Below are 19,704 nucleotides of genomic sequence, written 5' to 3' on the forward strand. Positions count from 1 at the left end.
GTTGGGGGATTTTTACCATATTATGCTTAATATCATAAGATGTCACAAGCTAAGGAAGAGAAACTGTCATAATAATCACCAAATCTGCCTACTCAGAAATCAGAATTTGTTTTAACATAGTACAGAGGATTCTAGCAAACAGAAAATCTTATGTCTTACCTCCGTTTCTCTTGAAGAATCTTCTGCTTTGCTTTTACATCTTCCAAAGCTTTCTGTAATACATCCTGGAGAAGTACATTTGGTTAGGAGAGCACATAATGCCATTAAATAATTGAGAGCTGAGTTGATATTTATTATCCTATTATCTAAAGGTTTCACAAGGGTAATAGTGATAGGTCACATTGCCTAATGCAATTCCACAATAGCAGATACTCAATAAATACTTGATAAATGATTAAGTTCTAATAGCTAAGAAGACAAACCAAATCCAAGCCCACAGTTCTCTCTTTGCACATATCCCAATGTCCTCTCTGTCTTTTAGAGAAAGCGTCACTGCTCCCTGTAATGTCACAGTGGCTTTCACACAAACTATGTGAAAGCTTGGGAATGTCATTCAATGTACCTAGACTCTGGCTTTTGTCTGTGAGAACAGAAAATGCTGAATCATGTGATCCATCACTAAGGCTTCCTTCAGAAAAAAAAAAAATTGTAATTAAAAAATTTTATCAGAGGCCAAAAGAAAATGTCTCCTCTATATCAAGTTCCATATACCCCTAACTAATCCTCCCCAAACTTTCCCTTTATAGGATATCCCATCCTGGGCTTTCTCCCTTTCAGAGTGCCTCAATACCGGTACCCACCTGTCTTTCTTTCCTTCTCTTTTAATTTGCTATACTGGCTCATTCACTACCCTATCTCTGGTATGCTCTCTCTAACCAGGCAGAAAAAAAACAATGCATTATTATTATTTCACAAATAAGAAGAGACTTTTTTTTTTCACACACACACACTGTATTTTATTTTTACAAGAGATAAATAGACTGACACCAAGCATTGTAAATGGATGACCACAACAAAAGCAACAATGATTGCAATTACCAAACACGAAACACACTCATACTATGTCATAATATTGACATTCAGTCCAGTAATCCTCCACTGAAGAAGAGACTTTTAATGTGCTCCATCCTCTTCATGTGAAAGATGGGCATCTCATTTGATGGATATACCACTGACTGAACCTTATTTTCATGGTCTTTAAAGTAAAAGAAAATGGTAAATGCTTGGTAAGTATTTCACTTCAAATTCAACCACCCAACCGCCTAGAGGAATTTAAGAGGTCAAAAGCCGAGGTCATTCTGCTTAGCTCTCTTCTCTGAGTTAAAGAAACCAGTGTGCATCAGAGCAACAAAGCAAACTGCTCAAAGACATCCCTGCCCTTCCTGTCAATGAACTTAAAGCACAGAGCAAAGAGGCAGCGAGAGGTAACTGGCTAAGGCAAGAAGAAAGCAAGGTCTGACCCGTTAGAAAGAGTCTGTTTTTCTTGTCTCCCAAATACATACAGCCAAGGAAACTGACTTTTTTTAGAGACAAAATAAAGAAAGCTTAAACTCTTCCTTAAAAGTCAACAACAATAAGATAGCTCTACGTTTACCTTAAAAAAATAAGTGAAAAGAAAAAGGTAAAAGAATTTGGGGAAAGTCATGGATAGATTTGGGGAATTAACATGTGCTACTCTTTGATTTCATCCCATATTCATGACCGTTAGATATGAGAGCTCTTTATCAGACACAGCTCTTGAAAGTTTAAGGGCAAATTACAGAAAGAATTCATATACTGAGTGCGCAGAAGAGGATGAAGGAAGGGTGAAGTGAAGCATTTTTTTCTCCCTATACCTCCTTATCCCATGCAAGCATGTAAGTATGTCGTGCAATGACTTACTGTGGTAGAAAGCTTAGTACCGTATTTTTGGTAAAAGTTAGCAAACTTACAATACATGTCCTGCCGCAATATTCTTTTTCTCTTAGTTGCTATGCATTATAATTAATAATAATAGTTCTTTATAACCTATCTTACTCATGGGCACATTGCAAGGATTACAGAGATTGTTTATGAACTGTGTGGAGTAACTCACAAGAAAAGAGCTTTGTAAGCTGGAAGCATTGTTATTAATATTCATAATTATAGTACATTATTCTTAGCACTAGAAAGAAGGATTGCTTATTAGTCTTCTCCTTGCTCTCCCTATTTATTTAGGTCCATAGGGAGCTATAATTGGAAGAGATATTTTCAGGGAGACTTGATAGGCTAGTTTTTTCTGCTAGCTTTTCATTATTTTCTCCTTTTCTCTATTACTTTTCCCTTCCTTTTAAAGAAATGAGTTGTGATGATCTTCCCTACCTCTCAATTCACCCCACATTTTGTTCATCTTTGCTCTCAATCTCAGCCTTCCCCCCACTTGCTGAGTTTCCTCCCCTTTCTCTGCACTCATCTATTCTCTTTACCTGTGTTAAAATTAACAATCTTCTAAGCTTGTTTAAAGGTTTAAGAAGTGGTAAGAGTCAACTGTGTACAGGAAAAAGCAAATGACCCTGTTCACCATTTAAGAGGACGACTCTATATGTCGTCATACCTTGGCAGGAGAAGACAAAGAAGTTCTGTCAGAGTGGTTTCCTTTGATTTGTGCTTCTTTCAATATGAGTTCAGCTAGAAACAGAAGCAAGATAATTCAATAAAATAAAACCCTTTCAAGCATCTTTAAATGAATATTACATATATATAATATATCCATGACCAGTAAGAATGGCTTACAGACAATAATCTCAGAAAATCCTGTATTACTTCTACACCTTTCACACATTCCAAGACTAGGTAGCCATACAGGGTCCTCTAAGGCATGACAACTTATAGGGCATATATATATATATACATACAAATTGAAAGGTCATGACTGAATGTTCGGCTGACTGAAAACTCTCTAAAATCCATGAAATATGGATATAGAGCTACTCCTCACTCCTGGATCATTGGGGAAGGATGGCTTTGTCCTTTTGTGGGAGGAATGAATGTGTAGAGCATGCCTTCGTAAAGTGGATGCAACACCAGTCTCTAAAATGATCTAACTCTGCATCAGGACAACCCTAATATACATCAATCTAGTTCCAAGTGTGTACTCAGAACTTGAATTACTTTTATAATAATAACATCGTATTTAGACAAAACCAAAGATGGAAAACGTGTTATGAAGTTCCTTAGAGGTAGGAATTACATTTGATTACTTGTGTTTATTCCTATAACGCCCAAAGCAGGGTGTGTCTCAGAATAACTGCTCAATAAACATCTGCTGGGGCTTCCCTGGTGGCACAGTGGTTGAGAGTCTGCCTGCCAATGCAGGGGACACGGGTTCGAGCCCTGGTCTGGGAAGATCCCACATGCCGCGGAGCAGCTGGGCCCGTGAGCCACAACTACTGAGCCTGCGCATCTGGAGCCTGTGCTCCGCAACAAGAGAGGCCGCGATAGTGAGAGGCCCGCGCACCGCGATGAAGAGTGGCCCCTGCTTGCCACAACTAGAGAAAGCCCTCGCACAGAAACGAAGACCCAACACAACCATAAATAAATAAATAAATAAATAAAATAAACCCAAAGTTTAAAAAATAAATAAATAAATAAATAAACGTCTGCTGAATAAATTAACAATAATGATGGAGGCCATAGGTAATTACATACCTATCTTTACTGCTTCTTCTGCCTTTTTAACTTCATTTTTAAATGTCCCTTTAAAAGAAGATGCGACGTACAGATACTTTCTGAAATGAAACAAGAAAGAACGTAAGTCAGATTATCATTTTAAAGTTCATAATACAAAAATGTTCTTTAGGAAGACTGTATATTCCAGAGATATGTTATTATTAAGAAAAAGTCCAAACAAAACAACTAATACTAAACTTTCATTGGGTTATTTGTATGGAAATATGTTAATATAAATGTTTCAGACATTACATGAAATTTCTACAAATCTTATATGTTCTGGTATAATGTTATAAGTCATAATCCTAGTTATTACTTTAAAATGTATATCTCAGAAATAACTAATTTTCTTGTCAACTGCATTATTATGAACTTTCATCAAATCTTTAACCGTGGTCATTTTTAAGTCTTTTGTCATTTACAGACAGTTCTGGGTGTACTCTGATGCTTTTGTAAATATGTTCCTATAAAAGGGTTTCATCTTCAGGAAATTCATGGAAAAGACTCTGACAAGTACAGGTTTCTGGTACCTGACTGTACTGCTGAACTGAATGAATAAGCATTTTCAGAACTCTAATGAAAAACTGATGAGCTCATAAAAGTGCTAACAAAAGATCAAGATGAAAAAAAAAAAATTAATTACATGGGACTGAGTGAACTGATGAGGATGAGTATAATTTTTGTGACTTTCTGTTTGAATTTAAAAAAAGAAAAAATCCCACAAGGACTCAGAGGCAAAGAATATACAAATCAATTTTCACTGCAAAGTAAAGGAGCTGTTACAGTGGAGGATTACTGGACTGAATGTCAATATTATGACATAGTATGAGTGTGTTTCATGTTTGGTAATTGCAATCCTTGTTGCTTTTGTTGTGGTCATCCATGTACAATGCTTGGTGTCAGTCTATTTATCTCTTGTAAAAATAAAATACAGTGTGTGTGAGAAAAAAAAAAAAATCTCGGAGGCAGACGCACGACAGTAAAAAGTAAACACTTGTATGCAGTTGAAAAAAAAAGAAAAAGTCATCAAGTAAGTTGCATTCAGCTGGTAAGTCAGCAAAGTTTAGACCTAAGAAAAATTTCTTGCCTTTTAATACTTGGCAATTTTGCTTTAGTAAGGGAACTTCAGGAGAGATACAAGAAAATCTCTGCCCACACAAATGTTCACTTATACATGTAAAATAGGACAATTTTCTTAAAAAGAAAATTTTCTATGTAACTGCTCCATTATCAAAGTTTCTGGTTAATATACCTAGCCCTCTTACCCAGATCATCACTGACACTGGATAAACTGCTTCTCCCAGTCCCTAATTTTGTCTGATACCCATGTAGACTCAGGAGCTTAACATTCTCTGATAACTTCAATGTTTAGAAAGGCAATGTTTAGAAAGGCAGTGAGAGGTAGATGGAGAATTCTAGAACATCTCTTGAAGCCAAAAATTTAAAGACATACAAAAAGAGGCATCTGTGCAGGCAGAGGAGAGAGTCTACATCTATATGCCCAATGGGCCTACGCCAGGCATAGGCAAAATACTGCTCGTGGGCCTAATTAGGCCAGCAGCTTGTTTCTGTTACAGTCTAAGACCTAAGAATGGTTTTTCCATTTTAAAGGATTTTTTTTAAAAAGGAAAAAATTAAAATATGCAAAAGAGATAGAATGTGTCCAGATATTTACTCTCAGGCTTTTTCAGAAAAGGTTGGCCAATCCCTGGAATCTAGGCTAATAGCAATGGCTTTTGAATAATAGTTTGATCTAGCATTGCTTTTCCATGCTCTGACTGTTAAACAATGTAAGCAGTAATACAAATTCTTCACAATACAAACAGGTCACACATAATTTACAATGGTTGTTAGCCGGAGTCTGATTGCCTAAAACTCTTCCATTATCTCAACAGAAGCTGAACACATATACTCAAGACAGAACATCATCATGATCAATCATTAGGAGTTGGACTACCTGGGCTTCCCTGGTGGCACAGTGGTTAAGAATCTGCCTGCCAGTGCAGGGGACACGGGTTCGAGCCCTGGTCCGGGAAGATCCCACATGCCGCGGAGCAACTAAGCCCGTGCACCACAACTACTGAGCCTGCGCTCTAGAGCCCACGAGCCACAACTACTGAAGCCAGCGCACCTAGAGCCTGTGCTCCGCAACAAGAGAAGCCACTGCAATGAGAAGCCTGCACACTGCAACGAAGAGTAGTCCCCACTCGCCGCAACTAGAGAAAGCCAGCACGCAGCAACGAAGACCCGGTGCAGCCAAAAATAAGTAATAAATAAATAAATAAATAAATTTATTTTTAAAAAGTTGGACTACCTGGAGCCCTTCTATCTGGGTTAAATGTCTTGGTGTGCCCCTTACTAGTACTGCAAATTACAAAAGACTAGGCAAATTACTTCATTTTCTGTGATTCCATTGCCTTATCTGTAAATGGAGATAAAAACAATGGCGTCTATCTCACAGGGTTGTTATGAGAATTAAAGGTGTTGATACAGCTAAGGAACTTAGAACAATGCTAGTTCATAGTACTTAATACGTGTTTTATCTAATAAACACCTTATAAGGTGTGTTTATTAAATGTGTAATTTAGAGGAAATATGTATTTTAGAGGGAAAATACATTGGGAATGAGGAAATAATATGAGTAGCTGAATGATTTCTTTTTCTTTTAAAAATCTGAAAAATCTGCAGAAGTTTGCCCAATTACCCACATTAAAAAGGCTTAATGCTAAAAAACAAAAACAAAAAACAAAAGAAAGCAAAAAACTTTACTAAATGGCATCCTGCATTCATCTACTTCAATGGTTTAATGAACAGTTCAAGTTATAATAACTAACTGTGTATCTTTACCTCTGACTTCAATGTTCACTTTCAGAGAAAATTTATAGAGTTAGCACAGGAAAGGAACAGCCATAAAAAGCTAAAGTAAACCATTTTTTTTTAGATTCCATATATATGTGTTAGCATACGGTATTTGTTTTTCTCTTTCTGACTTACTTCACTTTGTATGACAGACCCTAGGTCCATCCACCTCACTACAAATAACTCAATTTCGTTTCTTTTTATGGCTGAGTAATATACCATTGTATATATGAAGAACCTAGGGGCAGGACAGGAATAAAGACGCAGATGTAGAGAACGGACTTGAGGACACAGGGAGGGGGAAGGGTAAGCTGGGATGAAGTGAGAGAGTGGCATGGACTAATATATACACTACCAAATGTAAAATAGATAGCTAGTGGGAAGCTCCTGCATAGCACAGGGAGATCAGCTCAGTGTTTTGTGACCACCTAGAGGGGTGGGATAGGGAGGGTGGGAGGGAGACACAAGAGGGAGGGGATATGGGGATATATGTATACGTATAGCTGATTCACTTTGTTATAAAGCAGAAACTAACATACCATTGTAAAGCAATTATACTCCAATAAAGATGTTTTAAAAAAAAAAAACTAAGGTAAGGCAATTCTCAGTTTGTTCCCTTGATTTTCTTTTACAGTAAACATTATTCATTTAAGTCATAACCTAGGTGTATTTCAAATCAGTCTCTAATACATTTAGAGAACAGCAAAACCTAAGTTTTAAAGTAGGAAATCATTGGTCCCTATGTACTGGAATTATCATTTGTTTTTTAAAATCACATATTAATCACATAATTAATCTCGTTTGAATCATTTAAATAAAATTTTTTTAAAAAAATCAAAGTGAAATCAAGGAGAAACTGAACAATGAGGTAATCCTTCAAAGATGATATGCATTAAACTACTCAAGCATTTTTATAGACTACGTGTTTACAGCCATAGAAAGTATAGGTGGCATAAAAGCTGCCAACTATGCATTAGTGCTTAATTTGAAACAACAAAGACCAAAAAATGCTCTCTCGGTGGTTTGCATCATCGAGAAAACCTGGCCTCAGATGATCTGTACATCTCAGATGACATTTAAAATTTTACAACTGCTCACAATAATTAAAGAAAGTTAAGAAATATATGTAACTTTGTAAATCCAGCGTCATAAATCTCCCCATTCTCATAAAAGAAAGAATCTCTGATGAAATCTCCATCTACAGTCAGAAGCCCCCATCAGCCTCACAACTATTTTCTCCTACTAGTGGACTCTGGAAGGTACAAATGCCTCAGAGCCAGAGTAATACTTGCTCTGGAGGACAAGGAAGAGAATCCATACAGCTCTGTCTGTTCCTCAGTCCCCGCAACATTCCTTGCAAGGGAACGGTGTCCCCTCTGGAACTAGGCTTCCAGCTTCTCAATGGTTAGAACTCTTCAAACCCATCTCCCAAACTTTGTGTTTACTTGAACTGTGCCCACCACCAGAGGCTGCGGTCTCTGTCTCCATCTTGTTTCTGCCTCTTTCTGCCCCATTTTAGGTCTCCACTTTCCCTCACACATTTTACCTTCTACCTCCCTACTCTCTTCCATCAGTGAAACTGTATTCAAATATTTTGCTTATGTCTGCTCTCTACCAATTTATTGAATATTTTATTTAATATTTTCTTTCTAAAAGAGTTTAAAAACATAAGGTCAAAGAAAAGTATTGAGGGAAATAAAAATTAAAACAATATAAAAGTTTTGCTTCTTAGAATGGCAAAAATACAATTAGAAAATACCGTTAATAGCAAGTATGGATTTGGAACCACACAAAAGTACACTCTTACACAACTGTTGGTATAAAAATAAACTGGTCTCTACTTCTTGGAGGGTAAGTTAACAGTACCCATCAAAATTAATGGTGTACCTATCTCCTGACACAGAATTTACTTCTGTAATCTGTTGTATAGAAATAATCACATATGAGCATAAATATACATATGTCCAATGATGCCCTAGCATGACCAGTTTAGTACTGTAACAATGAAAACTCTAAAATCCTAAATATACATCAATAAATAGTTAAATAAACCATAGAGTACAATATATTTAACAATGACAGTAAAAGATCTCCAAGAGATCATTTGTAAGTGATAAAAACAACTTGCATATAATTTTATATTAAAAAAAAAACTGTGTGTGTGTGTGGTTTGTGTGTGTGTAAATGTGTAGAAGACGATCTAGAAGGGTATTTATTAAACTCCAGGCAGAGGTTCTCCTTTGGGATGATTATGGATTGCTAGAGCACAGAATGAACGACAAGTGATAAAGGGGACTTTTAGTTATTTGATCTTCTCCAGTCTCTAAGTCTGTATTGTTTGAATTTTTATTAATTTTACTACCTTAGGAACAAAACAGATCTATATCCCCTAAAGAGAAATAAACCCTTAAAGAGAAATAAAAATATAAAAAATATTGAGTAATTTTTAAGATTTTATGTGGCAGAAGTATAGAGTATAGCATAATACAGCATTTTGAGTAACTATTTTAATCAGAATCACCTACAGAAATTTAAACTTTCATGGGTATTTAATACTCACACTTATAAAATTTGTCCAAAACATGTTGGCTAATATAAAATATTTTTTTAAATTTTAAGTTGAAAAAACAGACTACAAATAAAGAAAACTAAAGTTCTAAACTTTTCGTTATGCAGAAAAAATTAGCCCAGTTATGAATCACAACTACATTATAGTATTCACAATCATAATTATTTTCTTTTTTAAATTATGAGTCTGCCTGATTAGTCATACTATAAAATTGTTATAGTCCTTAAATTATTCATCAAAACATGTAATGAGGACTGATCAAGAATTTTCTGGCTAGTATAATGTTGACAGCGAGACCTGGGTGTCAGATAGACCTCTCAAACTTAGTATGTCCAGAACGGGTAGAAAGAATCCCATCACCGTTCCTCCTAATCCCCGCACCTACACCTCCCCTATCATTCCCAAGTTTTCGCTCAGGGAAAAAACTTAGAAGGCTTTCATGACTCCTCATTTTCTCTTCACCTCACACCCAATCCATCAGCAGGTCTTGTTGGCTCTATCTTTACAATATATCTGTAATCTGAACAGGTCTCATTACTTCCACCACTACCACCCCAGCTCAGGCCACTATAATTTCTCACCTAGAATATACTAACGGTATCCTACCTAATTTCCCTTCTTCCCTTCTTGCCCCATAAAATCAATTCTCTACTGAGCAGCCACAGTAATCTTCTAAAATAAAAAAATTAAGTAACATCATTCCTCTCAAAGTCTTTACATTCTCAATACAACCACCTCTTCTTGCTATGTTGCTCAAGGCCTTATGGGACCTGCCACCAGCTACCTGGCCTCTTCCCAATCACTGTGCTGTAGCTATACTAGCCTTCCGCCTGCCCCCCCCCCGCCCCCCGCCTTTACCTGGTCTTCTCTTCCCAGAAACATCTTTCCATAAAATTCTTATATGATTGACTATAGTATCCACCCTCCAAGATGTCCTTTAATGGTTCTTACCTCCTGGTGTTCATGCCTTTGTGTAGTCCCCTCCCACATTGAATCTAGACTGTGTGACCAAAATAATATGGAGGAAGTGATCGTAGATGACTCTTGAGTCTAGGTTCTAAAAGACCGCTGTTTCTACTTTGTTCTCTTGAACTGCACACTCTGGTGGAAGCCAGTCCCTATACCACGACAAATACTCAGGTGGCCCTGTGTAGTGGCCTTGTAGAGAGGAACCATTGGCCAGCCATGTGAGTCAGCCACCCTGGAAGTCTGTCCTCCACCTCCCATCAAGCCACAGCAAGCCCATCCAAAATCTCTTACCAACTTTATGGGACATCCCCAAATAAACCCACCCTACAAAGACACTCTCAAATTACTGAGCCACAGACACTGAGACATAACACATGGCGACTTTATTATTAAGTCATCTGGGGGTGATTTGTTATGCAGAGATAGATAATACATTCACTTTCTCAGTTTATTCAGCTTTCTGCTCAGAAGTTATTTATTTAAAAGTAACTTCTTTGATTTCCTATCTAAAATAGTCATCCACGAAGTGAGAGAGTGGCATGGACATATATACACACCAAATGTAAAATAGATAGCAAGTGGGAAGCAGCCGCATAGCACAGGGAGATCAGCTCGGTGCTTTGTGACCACCTAGAGGGGTGGGATAGGGAGGGTGGGAGGGAGGGAGACGCAAGAGGGAAGAGATATGGGGATATATGTATATGTATAGCTGATTCACTTTGTTATAAAGCAGAAACTAACACACCATTGTAAAGCAATTATACTCCAATAAAGATGTTAATAAATAAATAAGTAATTAAAAGGCAAATGGTCCTTTAAAAATAAATAAATAAATAAAACAGTCATCCAATACCCCTGTTTCTTGCCCTACTTGTCCACAACTAGTAAATGACAAAATCAAAACTCAGATCCAAGCATGGCTGATCCAAATATTGCTTTCAACTACTTTACTATATTGAAAGATTAAATGATTTAAGATAATACAAACTCACGAAGGAATACATAAGATGCACAGTTTACAAAAGAGACACTTCTAAAACATTATTAGTCTACATAGGTGGGTGGGATGTGAGAAGTTGGGGAAATCCCCCCAAAATGAAGTGGGGGGAAAATGAAATGTCCCAGAAGCATAGTGTTGCAGAGTAGTCAACAGCAGACCATAAACTTAGTGTCCCTGAATAACTTTATAAGGATCATGCCGCTCCTATGAAAGCAGGGGGACTCCAATTCTATACCACTTGGGCTCCTTCCTGCATTACGAGTCCACAGCAAAGCAGTGTTGATGAGGAATGGAGATCTTCAAACAGATACTTTGGCTCCATCACCCTTAAAGAGCTTTCAAAGGTGACCACTCCATGTCCTTCCTTAGTCCTAATTTGCAGAGATTTAATGCCTACATAAATCTGAGAGTTATTTCTCTACTAAACCTAAAGAATTCAAAGCCAAAGAAAATCAGTAACGTCTGTTGCCAAAGATCTAGTAATATAGCCATATATTAGCCTGTCTTATTATATAGATAAACAAGACCCCAAGACTTCTAAAATCTTTAAGTTGAAAAAGACCTTAGAAATCACCTAGCTGAAATACTTTCCCAAATAATATTTCTTTCTACAGTCTAGGCTCTTTCAGGGACAAATGTGTCCTCGTCTTAGATGGGAGTGCTTTCCACTGCTTCATTAATCTCGTGCCACACTCACGATTCTGAGTTGCTATACCTCGTGTCATGTGTGTCTGGAGAAACTAAATTTGCCGTCCTAGACATACTGAATTTAGTATTCTGAACGTCAAACCTGCTAACTGGACCAGGGACTGGTGTTCAACCAAAAGAAACTGTGTAAGTGATCAAACACTTCTGGTGTGTTTTATCCCCAAACTCTGTCCAATAAGAAAGCTTTGAACTTGTTGGTGGAAAACCCATCCTTAGAGAAGCAAGTACTAGGTACACACAGCAAAGCCAGCTCAGCAGAGCCCAGGTATAACCTGAGCAACACTGGGCTGTTGCTTCAGTTCTCTAGAACATCCCAGTCATGGAAACACTGAGACAAACGTGACAGCAAGGGTGCTGTATGTTGCCCAGCTCCTTGAACTCTTTGAATATCCTTATATTAAACACCAATGGAGGGACTTCCCTGGTGGCACAGTGGTTAAGAATCCGCCTGCCAATGCTGGGGACACGGGTTCAAGCCCTGGTCGGGGAAGATCCCACATGCCACGTAGCAACTAGGCCCGTGGGCCACAACTACTGAGCCTGTGCTCTAGAGCCCGCGAGCCACAACTACTGAAGCCCACGTGCCACAACTACTGAAGCTCGCGCGCCTAGAGCCCATGCTCCGCAACAAGAGAAGCCACCGCAATGAGAAGCCCGCGCACCGCAACGAAGAGTAGCCCCCACTCGCCACAACTAGAGAAAGCCCTCGCGCAGCAACGAAGACCCAACTCGGCCAATAAATAAATAAACAAATAAATGTATATAAATAAATAAATAAACAAACACCGATAGAAAAAGGTAATCTGTGTGTCTCTGCCTTGCAAAAACAGCCTAACGCTCTCATGCTGAGCTAACTCTGTCTTCCACTTCTATCCAGCCATCCAAGTTCTGCCCTCTAGGATTCCAACCATCATACGGCAGCTTTTCACGTTTTCACTCAGGCCCTGTGTCTTCTCTCATCCACGGCATGATGCTCAATTCCACCAACGACCCTCTACCAGATAACCAGATAGTTAATTTATACTGTGAGCTAGGAAGTCCCCTTCCCTCCTAAAGCATCCTCATCTGATCACCCTACAGACATGGTATACGCAGGACATGGTTTATTGGTAGTATTACCATCTTGTTCTTTTCTTTATTTTTCTTTCATAATTGAGATTTTATTGGTTGTTTTAAGGATCCGCATACAGACATTTCAATTTGTAAACAATTCTCAATATACGTACCAAAACTCTAAAAAATCATGTAGTTGTGATTCTTTTCTGAACAGTTATTCCAGTGACTTTCCAGCTTAAAATTTGGAGGTAAATTTTCCTTCACAGGATATCAAGTACCAATATCTTCAAATATTAATATGCTATTACATCGTAAGTCCCACTAATTCACAATTTAATATCATATACACTACATACTCAAATTGTCAATCGTTCACAGCACATTAACAGTTACTAGGAGAACTGGACTACCACGAAAGATGTTACAAAGTGCACAAAATTCTGCCCAGGAGAGCCAAGATCAAGGGGTGAGTGGTTTCCTTTAGGAAACAATTCTACCAAAAACAACATGGGAAGAGAAGTAATTTAAAGCGTTTAAGACATTAAATGCACAACTGTCTCCAAATTGCCATTTAGTATGCTTTGTATTACAGGATATAAAAGCTACCCCCCATCTGTGGAAGGTTAAGCTGACACCCAAGACAACCAAAGCCTCCCATATTCAATATCCCACTATTTTCTGGTTGTACCAAAAAATAAACAACCAGCAAATGATTTCACCTCTTAAAAAAAAGCATTTACACTTAAAAAATGGGATGAGGTGGGATTCCCTCCCTTTTAAAAATGTTTCTAGAGCTACTAAAAAACTTGCATTTACAAAATAGTTGATAAAAATATTCCTCTGGATTGTACAAGGAGGGAGACAGGGACCCCTGATAGGACCAGGTGTGTGATATTAATCAGACTCGGCTTCTTTCCCTCCTGCTTCATCAGAAGCTGGGCTCTCCTCGTTTTTAGCTTCTCCATTTTCTGCAGGTGAGACTTCTTTAGTGTCTTGGTTAGCCACTTCAGCCTGTTTTCCCTTTGCTCCCCTTTTCCCTTCTGTTTGCACTTTTTTGTCTGAAGACTTATCCTTTCCTGCCGCCTTTTTTGGCTTCGTTTCTACTTTTGCAGGAGCCGGTTTCTTTCTTTTGGGCATCGTTGCGGCGGGGCGGGCGCGGGCCGGGTGCCTGCGGGCGCAGCGCCTCCGCGAAGCTGGGCTGCCTGGCCGCTGCCGCTCCTACCGCCGCCCGAGCTGCTGGGACCCGCGGTGGGGCGCGGGGAGAACGGATGGCTACCGCCTGTGCTGCTCGCTAAGCTCCATAAATATTTTCAGCAACCCTGTCACACTATCAGCTTAGATTAAGCTTGTGGTCAATGAAAACATCTATTTTTTTCATGTAAATCACTGTCCAAGTCTAGTATATTAACACAATAGATTTTTAAAATCTAAATTCAGGACTGTAGGTTATTTATACTACATTTATCTTTCGTATTTCAACTCTCTCACATCTTGTTCGCATTATGCCTGATATAAGATACTCCTTCTAGTTCAGGGTCAATTATGAATTCAAACATGCCTGGTTTTCACCCAAGCTATTGATAAAAACACTGAACAGAATATGATTAAGGGAGGAAACCAATGACATGACACCAAAAATTCCCCCCTAGTCCCCTTCTGAACTTGTTAGAGACATTGGGGTCAAGGAACTACAGCAACTGTAAGTCCATCCACACAATTAAAATCCAATCTTCTTTTTTCTGTTTGCTACGAAAATATAGAGAAACGACTGACCATAAAGTATAGGTATGTATTCTTATAAATAATAGTTCAGGGTTCATGTCTAGAAGTTTATTGGAGCCTGGGTGGTCAAGTGGACAGAGTATTTAATCATTTTTAATACATTTTACATGCTTCTACTCTGGTCCTATAGGGTCATTCCCAGCTTTTAATTTGTTTCCATACAGCCATTGGAGCTAGAGTGCCTTTTAGGGAAGAAATAAAGTAAGGGTCACCCCACTAGGGGTGAGATAACATGGAGAGAACGTCACATATTTCTTACACAAAACTTTTGCCACCAGAGAAGCTGTGAGAAAAACAATATGCAAGTAAATAAGTCACATGGAGAGAAAGTTAAGCCTAAGGGATAAAGCTATGAAAAATTAAACCTGTCTATACTGTAGATCCCAAAACATATCAGACTTAACAGTTTATCAGAGCCCCATGTAAGTCAGAGCCTCCTTAAGTATCTTCTAAGGAATAAAATCAATATTTATATTATATCTACTTCCTGGTAAGATATATCTAAGAATATTACACTGAAAGGTGCATTAAAAAATATACTAGGGTGGGAAACAGCCATCACTTGGTATAAGTAATTTAGGTAGATGAAATTCAATTTAATAAAATTCCCTCAGAATATAGAGATAAATCCACATTTTCCATTGGCTTAAACCATTTTTTACCCAAACTCACTAAGAGGAATAATTTAATTTGCAAAGATCAGCTATACTGATTGATCCAGGAGACCCTTGGTGCTTCCCAGAAGAAAGAGACTGATGAAAAGGAAGTATCACTTTGATATGAATTAGGGAACAGATTTATAGAGTAAGTCTCAGGCTTGGTATACTTCATTTTTCAAAATATGACCTGCAGTAGAATCAGAAATCAAAAGTAAAGCTTTTGAGGAATCCATTCGTGTGTGGTCAGGGCATTCATTTCAGAGATCCACAATTTTTAATATTAATATCAATATGAGTGATTGCAAGGCCCCAGAACAGCAACTACTTATTCATGGAAATAAGACAACATAACAAATGTGGGTCTGTTGTAAAGAATTAGTGTGGTATAGGGGAAGGAGCATGGAATTTGAATTGGTAAAGAATTCGGAGGCAGAAGATTTGAGTTCCTATCTAGTTCTGACATTTATTTATTTCTAAATGATGATAAAACATAACCCACAGGGTCACTGCAAAAATTAAATAACAATGTATATCAGAAGGCATACATATAGACAATGTAAAAGCATTAAATGTTCCTCCCAGTAGATAGTAAACTCCTGAAAACTAGAACTAATCTTATCTTTCTAGCACAATCTCAGACTAACAGAAGGTTTTGATAAATGTTTAGAAAACAAATGAATGACCACCCACACACCACACACCAAAAAAAAAACTGTTCTCATAGCATGCATAGTTGTGCAAGATAAGTTATATAATATACAAATGTAAGCTTTAAAAAAGCTTATGCTAAAATATAAATGGTAATTAAAATATAAGTGAACCAGATGTATATCTATACATATGTGCATTCTATATATAAAATATACATACACATATATGTATATGACTTAATAGTTCAAATATATCTGAGTAAAAAGAAAATATAAGTGAACAGATTTTTTTAATAGACCCATTACAATCAAAGCACCTAGGAGTCACTGAAGTAAATAACATATTCCTACTTGGGGGAACCATCTAACTTAGAGTGTTCACTCCAGTATGTTACTATCATGGCCCAATATTTGTTTCATATGATTACTCTTCAGCAAACCTTCCAGAATGCAGTTTGAATTTTATTTGCAATTGTAAAAATCTTACTATCAAATTGTAAAAATCTTACTATCAAATCACTTTAACAATTGGGGTGGGAGGTATTTTTACAAATGAAAACTCTATGAAGATAATTGAACAAAAGTGAGTTACCTGGGTCTGTAGAGGCAATAACATAGGTATTTTGTTTTAACTCTTTTGGCCTGAATGAATATTCTCATCCAAGGGTCAAAATACAGAACAGATGTATAGGCTCTGAATGACCATCTCTCTGGAAAGCTAGAAAAGAAAATATCAAAGGCCATACTGTAGACAATGTAATAATGACATTATTTGAGAAGAAAAAATAAGACTACCAAGTCATAATGGTTACTACTAGCAGCTTCAGGAACTTTTTTCTAAACCTAATGACACAACAAATACCAGCAAATCCTGCAACACTCACACACCCCTAAATACAAGGGCTTCCATGAATAACCTACACATTGATTAGAACTGAACTCTGGTTGGCAACTAGCTGATTCAAAGTAGACTTACATCAGCAATAGAAAAGATACTTTTCATTTAGGCTATCAGCCCAGAAGGACAAAACCACGTCAAATAAACAAAACAATCCCCCTGCTCAAACATAACAAAATGAATCTAGGCCCGCATGAATGAAATACATTTCCATGAAGTTATTGCAAACAGAGAAATACAATAAAATGTTTCATTTGCTTTGAAAATTATGAACAAGAAGCATAAAACTTCATTCTGTAAGTGCAGTTAAGTGTTAAAATAAGTATTAATGGCCAGCTGAGGGGAGAAGTCTGATAACATAAGTGAAAAAGAAAAGAGAAAAATAAAGGATGGAAAGGCAATAAAATGGGAACAGAAACAACATAAATAGCCTATGAAGAAAACTACCCTTGTAAAACTGCACATTGTTGAGAAGTCGCTGTGTTGCTGTATACCAACAACTCCAGGGACCTTCTATATTAAAGTCTACTTGTGAACTGTAAATCCTCTCCAATTAGACAAGAAATAAAGATCAAAAACAGGCCCAGCCATGCTTAAGAAGCAGTGCTCTTCATCTACTGGGTCCTAGAAAAGTCTACAAGGGAAGGGCTACAAGGCACAAATAGAAAGCAGGGAGCAGTAAACCTATCATTTTTACAGTCCTACCTCAGTCCAGAGGGAGGCAAGTTGGTGGAAAGGAAATATAAAGCCTGTTGGGGGGTGGCTGCTCAATGGGGTCACATTACTGGCAGTTACTCAGTAAGAAAGAACCGAGCTCCAAGGAATTTACAAAAATGAAGACGAAATCCATAGACAGTCCAAGGATTTCCTGGTTGGTTGTAAGTTCCTCCAGGCAGGATCTGAAGCTCATTATGAAGTCAGGAATTTCTATTAGTTGTTTAAAAAGAAAGCCTTCAGTAGAATTTCCCAATATAAATTATATAAAAGTATCTAGTCCATGGCTATTACTCCATAAATACAAGTGCAGCTTTAATGTGACACGAAAGGCTATCTGCATGACTACAGTAATGTAGTCAATTATTAGTATACCAGAAGCTGCACAATCAAGTAAGTCCTCCCCTGTTAAGAGAAAAAAAAAAGTCACCTTGGGACACTATAAAAATTCTGAGGACTTCTGCCATTATTCAAACCCTTTCTGGATCTCCTGATTTGAAATTGCCCTTACAGCTAGAAGCTCCTTCTTTTCACTCTCCTCAAAGCTAACACTTCTTTGTCATTTGAAGGTAAAAGTCAAAAGTAATTCAGAGACAAGTTTGAGAATTTGAGAAATTTGGTGAGAGATCCAACTGGGTTAGACAAGTTTTGGTTAAAAAAAATATTATACAAATATAAAATAAGGACACTAATATGTCTACCTCTTAATAGGTTACTTCTTCACTCATTCAATTAATATTTATAGGTAAATATTCATAGCATGTGTGCTGGGGATCCTCAAGACCTCCCCTATGTTAGGAAGATGTGCTAGAAGGTCTCATGGGACTTAGCATGTAATTGTATTCATGGCTAAGCTTTATCATGGTGATGCAGTAAGGATATACAATGGCTCCTATGGAAAAGATAGGTGGTGTCTGGAGGAATCCTTGTGTGGCTTTCTTGTGTTCTCCCCCTCTCATGCAGGGTCACACAGAGAATACTCTTTCCCCAGCTATGAAAATGTAGCAACGTGTGTGTGATGCTTCTGCCTCAGGAAGCCCATTAGAGACTCTGGGCCCTCAAGGCTTTTTCATCGTTGTTTGTTCTTTGCTTCTGTTTTTGTTTTTGTTTTTTTACTGGGGCTGGTCATATAAACACCCTCTGCCTAGCATGTATAAAAATTCCAGAGTCCCAGAAGAAAAGTAGATTTTCAGCGTATATCATGTTATTTGCACAGTGAGTCACCCTCACCTGTTACAGAAAGTTTTTTATCAGTGAGGGGAACTGTTTACCAGCCAAGTTCCCAGAAGCCAGCCAAGGGCCAATCTTGCAAGCAAGACTTCTAGCATTAACCCTTTTCTACACACACACCTACTTTTGAAAGTTCCCATTTACTTGTGACAAAGAGAACAGCAATACTTCTTATGCTATTATCATGTCAGTGATACAAAGACAAAGAAGGCTAAATATGACATCTGTATATGAAACAGGCTACCCAATGTCACTTTCAAACGTCTTTATATGATACGTAAGGTCCTTCATGATCTGGACCCCACTTAACTCTCCAGCCTCGTCTCCTGCCAGGTTCAGTCTAGCCATTTAGGACCACTTCAGTTCTCCAGATATGGGGTCATGCTTTCTTACCCCCAAGCCTTGGCACATTCAATTCTGTGGCCATTTTCAGTTAGCTCCTCTTCACGCTTCAGATCGCACTTCCTCTCAAAGCCTTCCCTCACTCCCCAAGATTGGGTGAGTCACTCTCCTCTGGTGCTCCCCTCCTTCTTCTGTGGCCCCCTCCACAGCACTTGCCACTTTGTGGTGTCGTTGACTGTTTACTTACTTGTATCTCCAACAGGCTGTACCCTCCATGAGGCTAGCATCCTCATCAATAAACATTTGTTGAATAAATGATAATTATTCAGGACTTCCTTGGCTTAATTTAGAATGAACAACAGAGGGTTCCCTATATAAGACTTTTTAATGACTGATCATCTTCAGTGATGATGTTACCAGTGTTTACAAATAAACCCACCCACTGGGGAAACTGAGATACAAATGTACTCCGTCATCATGGTATCTTCAGAAGATCTAAGAAAAAATATAGTGTTACTCTCCATCATGCAGGAACTGCTTCATATATCTTTTCCAAGAGGTGTTCGTCTCTTGTTTCCTCC

At 37.9% G+C, this 19,704-nt stretch overlaps 1 protein-coding gene and 1 pseudogene across 1 annotated transcript in view; both read right to left on the bottom strand.

Annotated features, from left to right (window-relative positions):
• MORC1 (MORC family CW-type zinc finger 1) overlaps positions 1–19,704 on the bottom strand; it is a 213,858-nt gene that overhangs the window by 110,458 nt on the left and 83,696 nt on the right. The window contains 4 exon segments of the mRNA XM_061192725.1: positions 160–224; positions 2,573–2,646; positions 3,667–3,746; positions 16,532–16,657. Coding sequence (XP_061048708.1) covers positions 160–224; positions 2,573–2,646; positions 3,667–3,746; positions 16,532–16,657 — 345 coding nt within the window.
• Positions 13,329–14,349, bottom strand: LOC133093760 (uncharacterized; annotated as a pseudogene).

The sequence above is a fragment of the Eubalaena glacialis genome, chromosome 6 (genome assembly GCF_028564815.1).
Source record: "Eubalaena glacialis isolate mEubGla1 chromosome 6, mEubGla1.1.hap2.+ XY, whole genome shotgun sequence".
NCBI lineage: Eukaryota > Metazoa > Chordata > Mammalia > Artiodactyla > Balaenidae > Eubalaena > Eubalaena glacialis.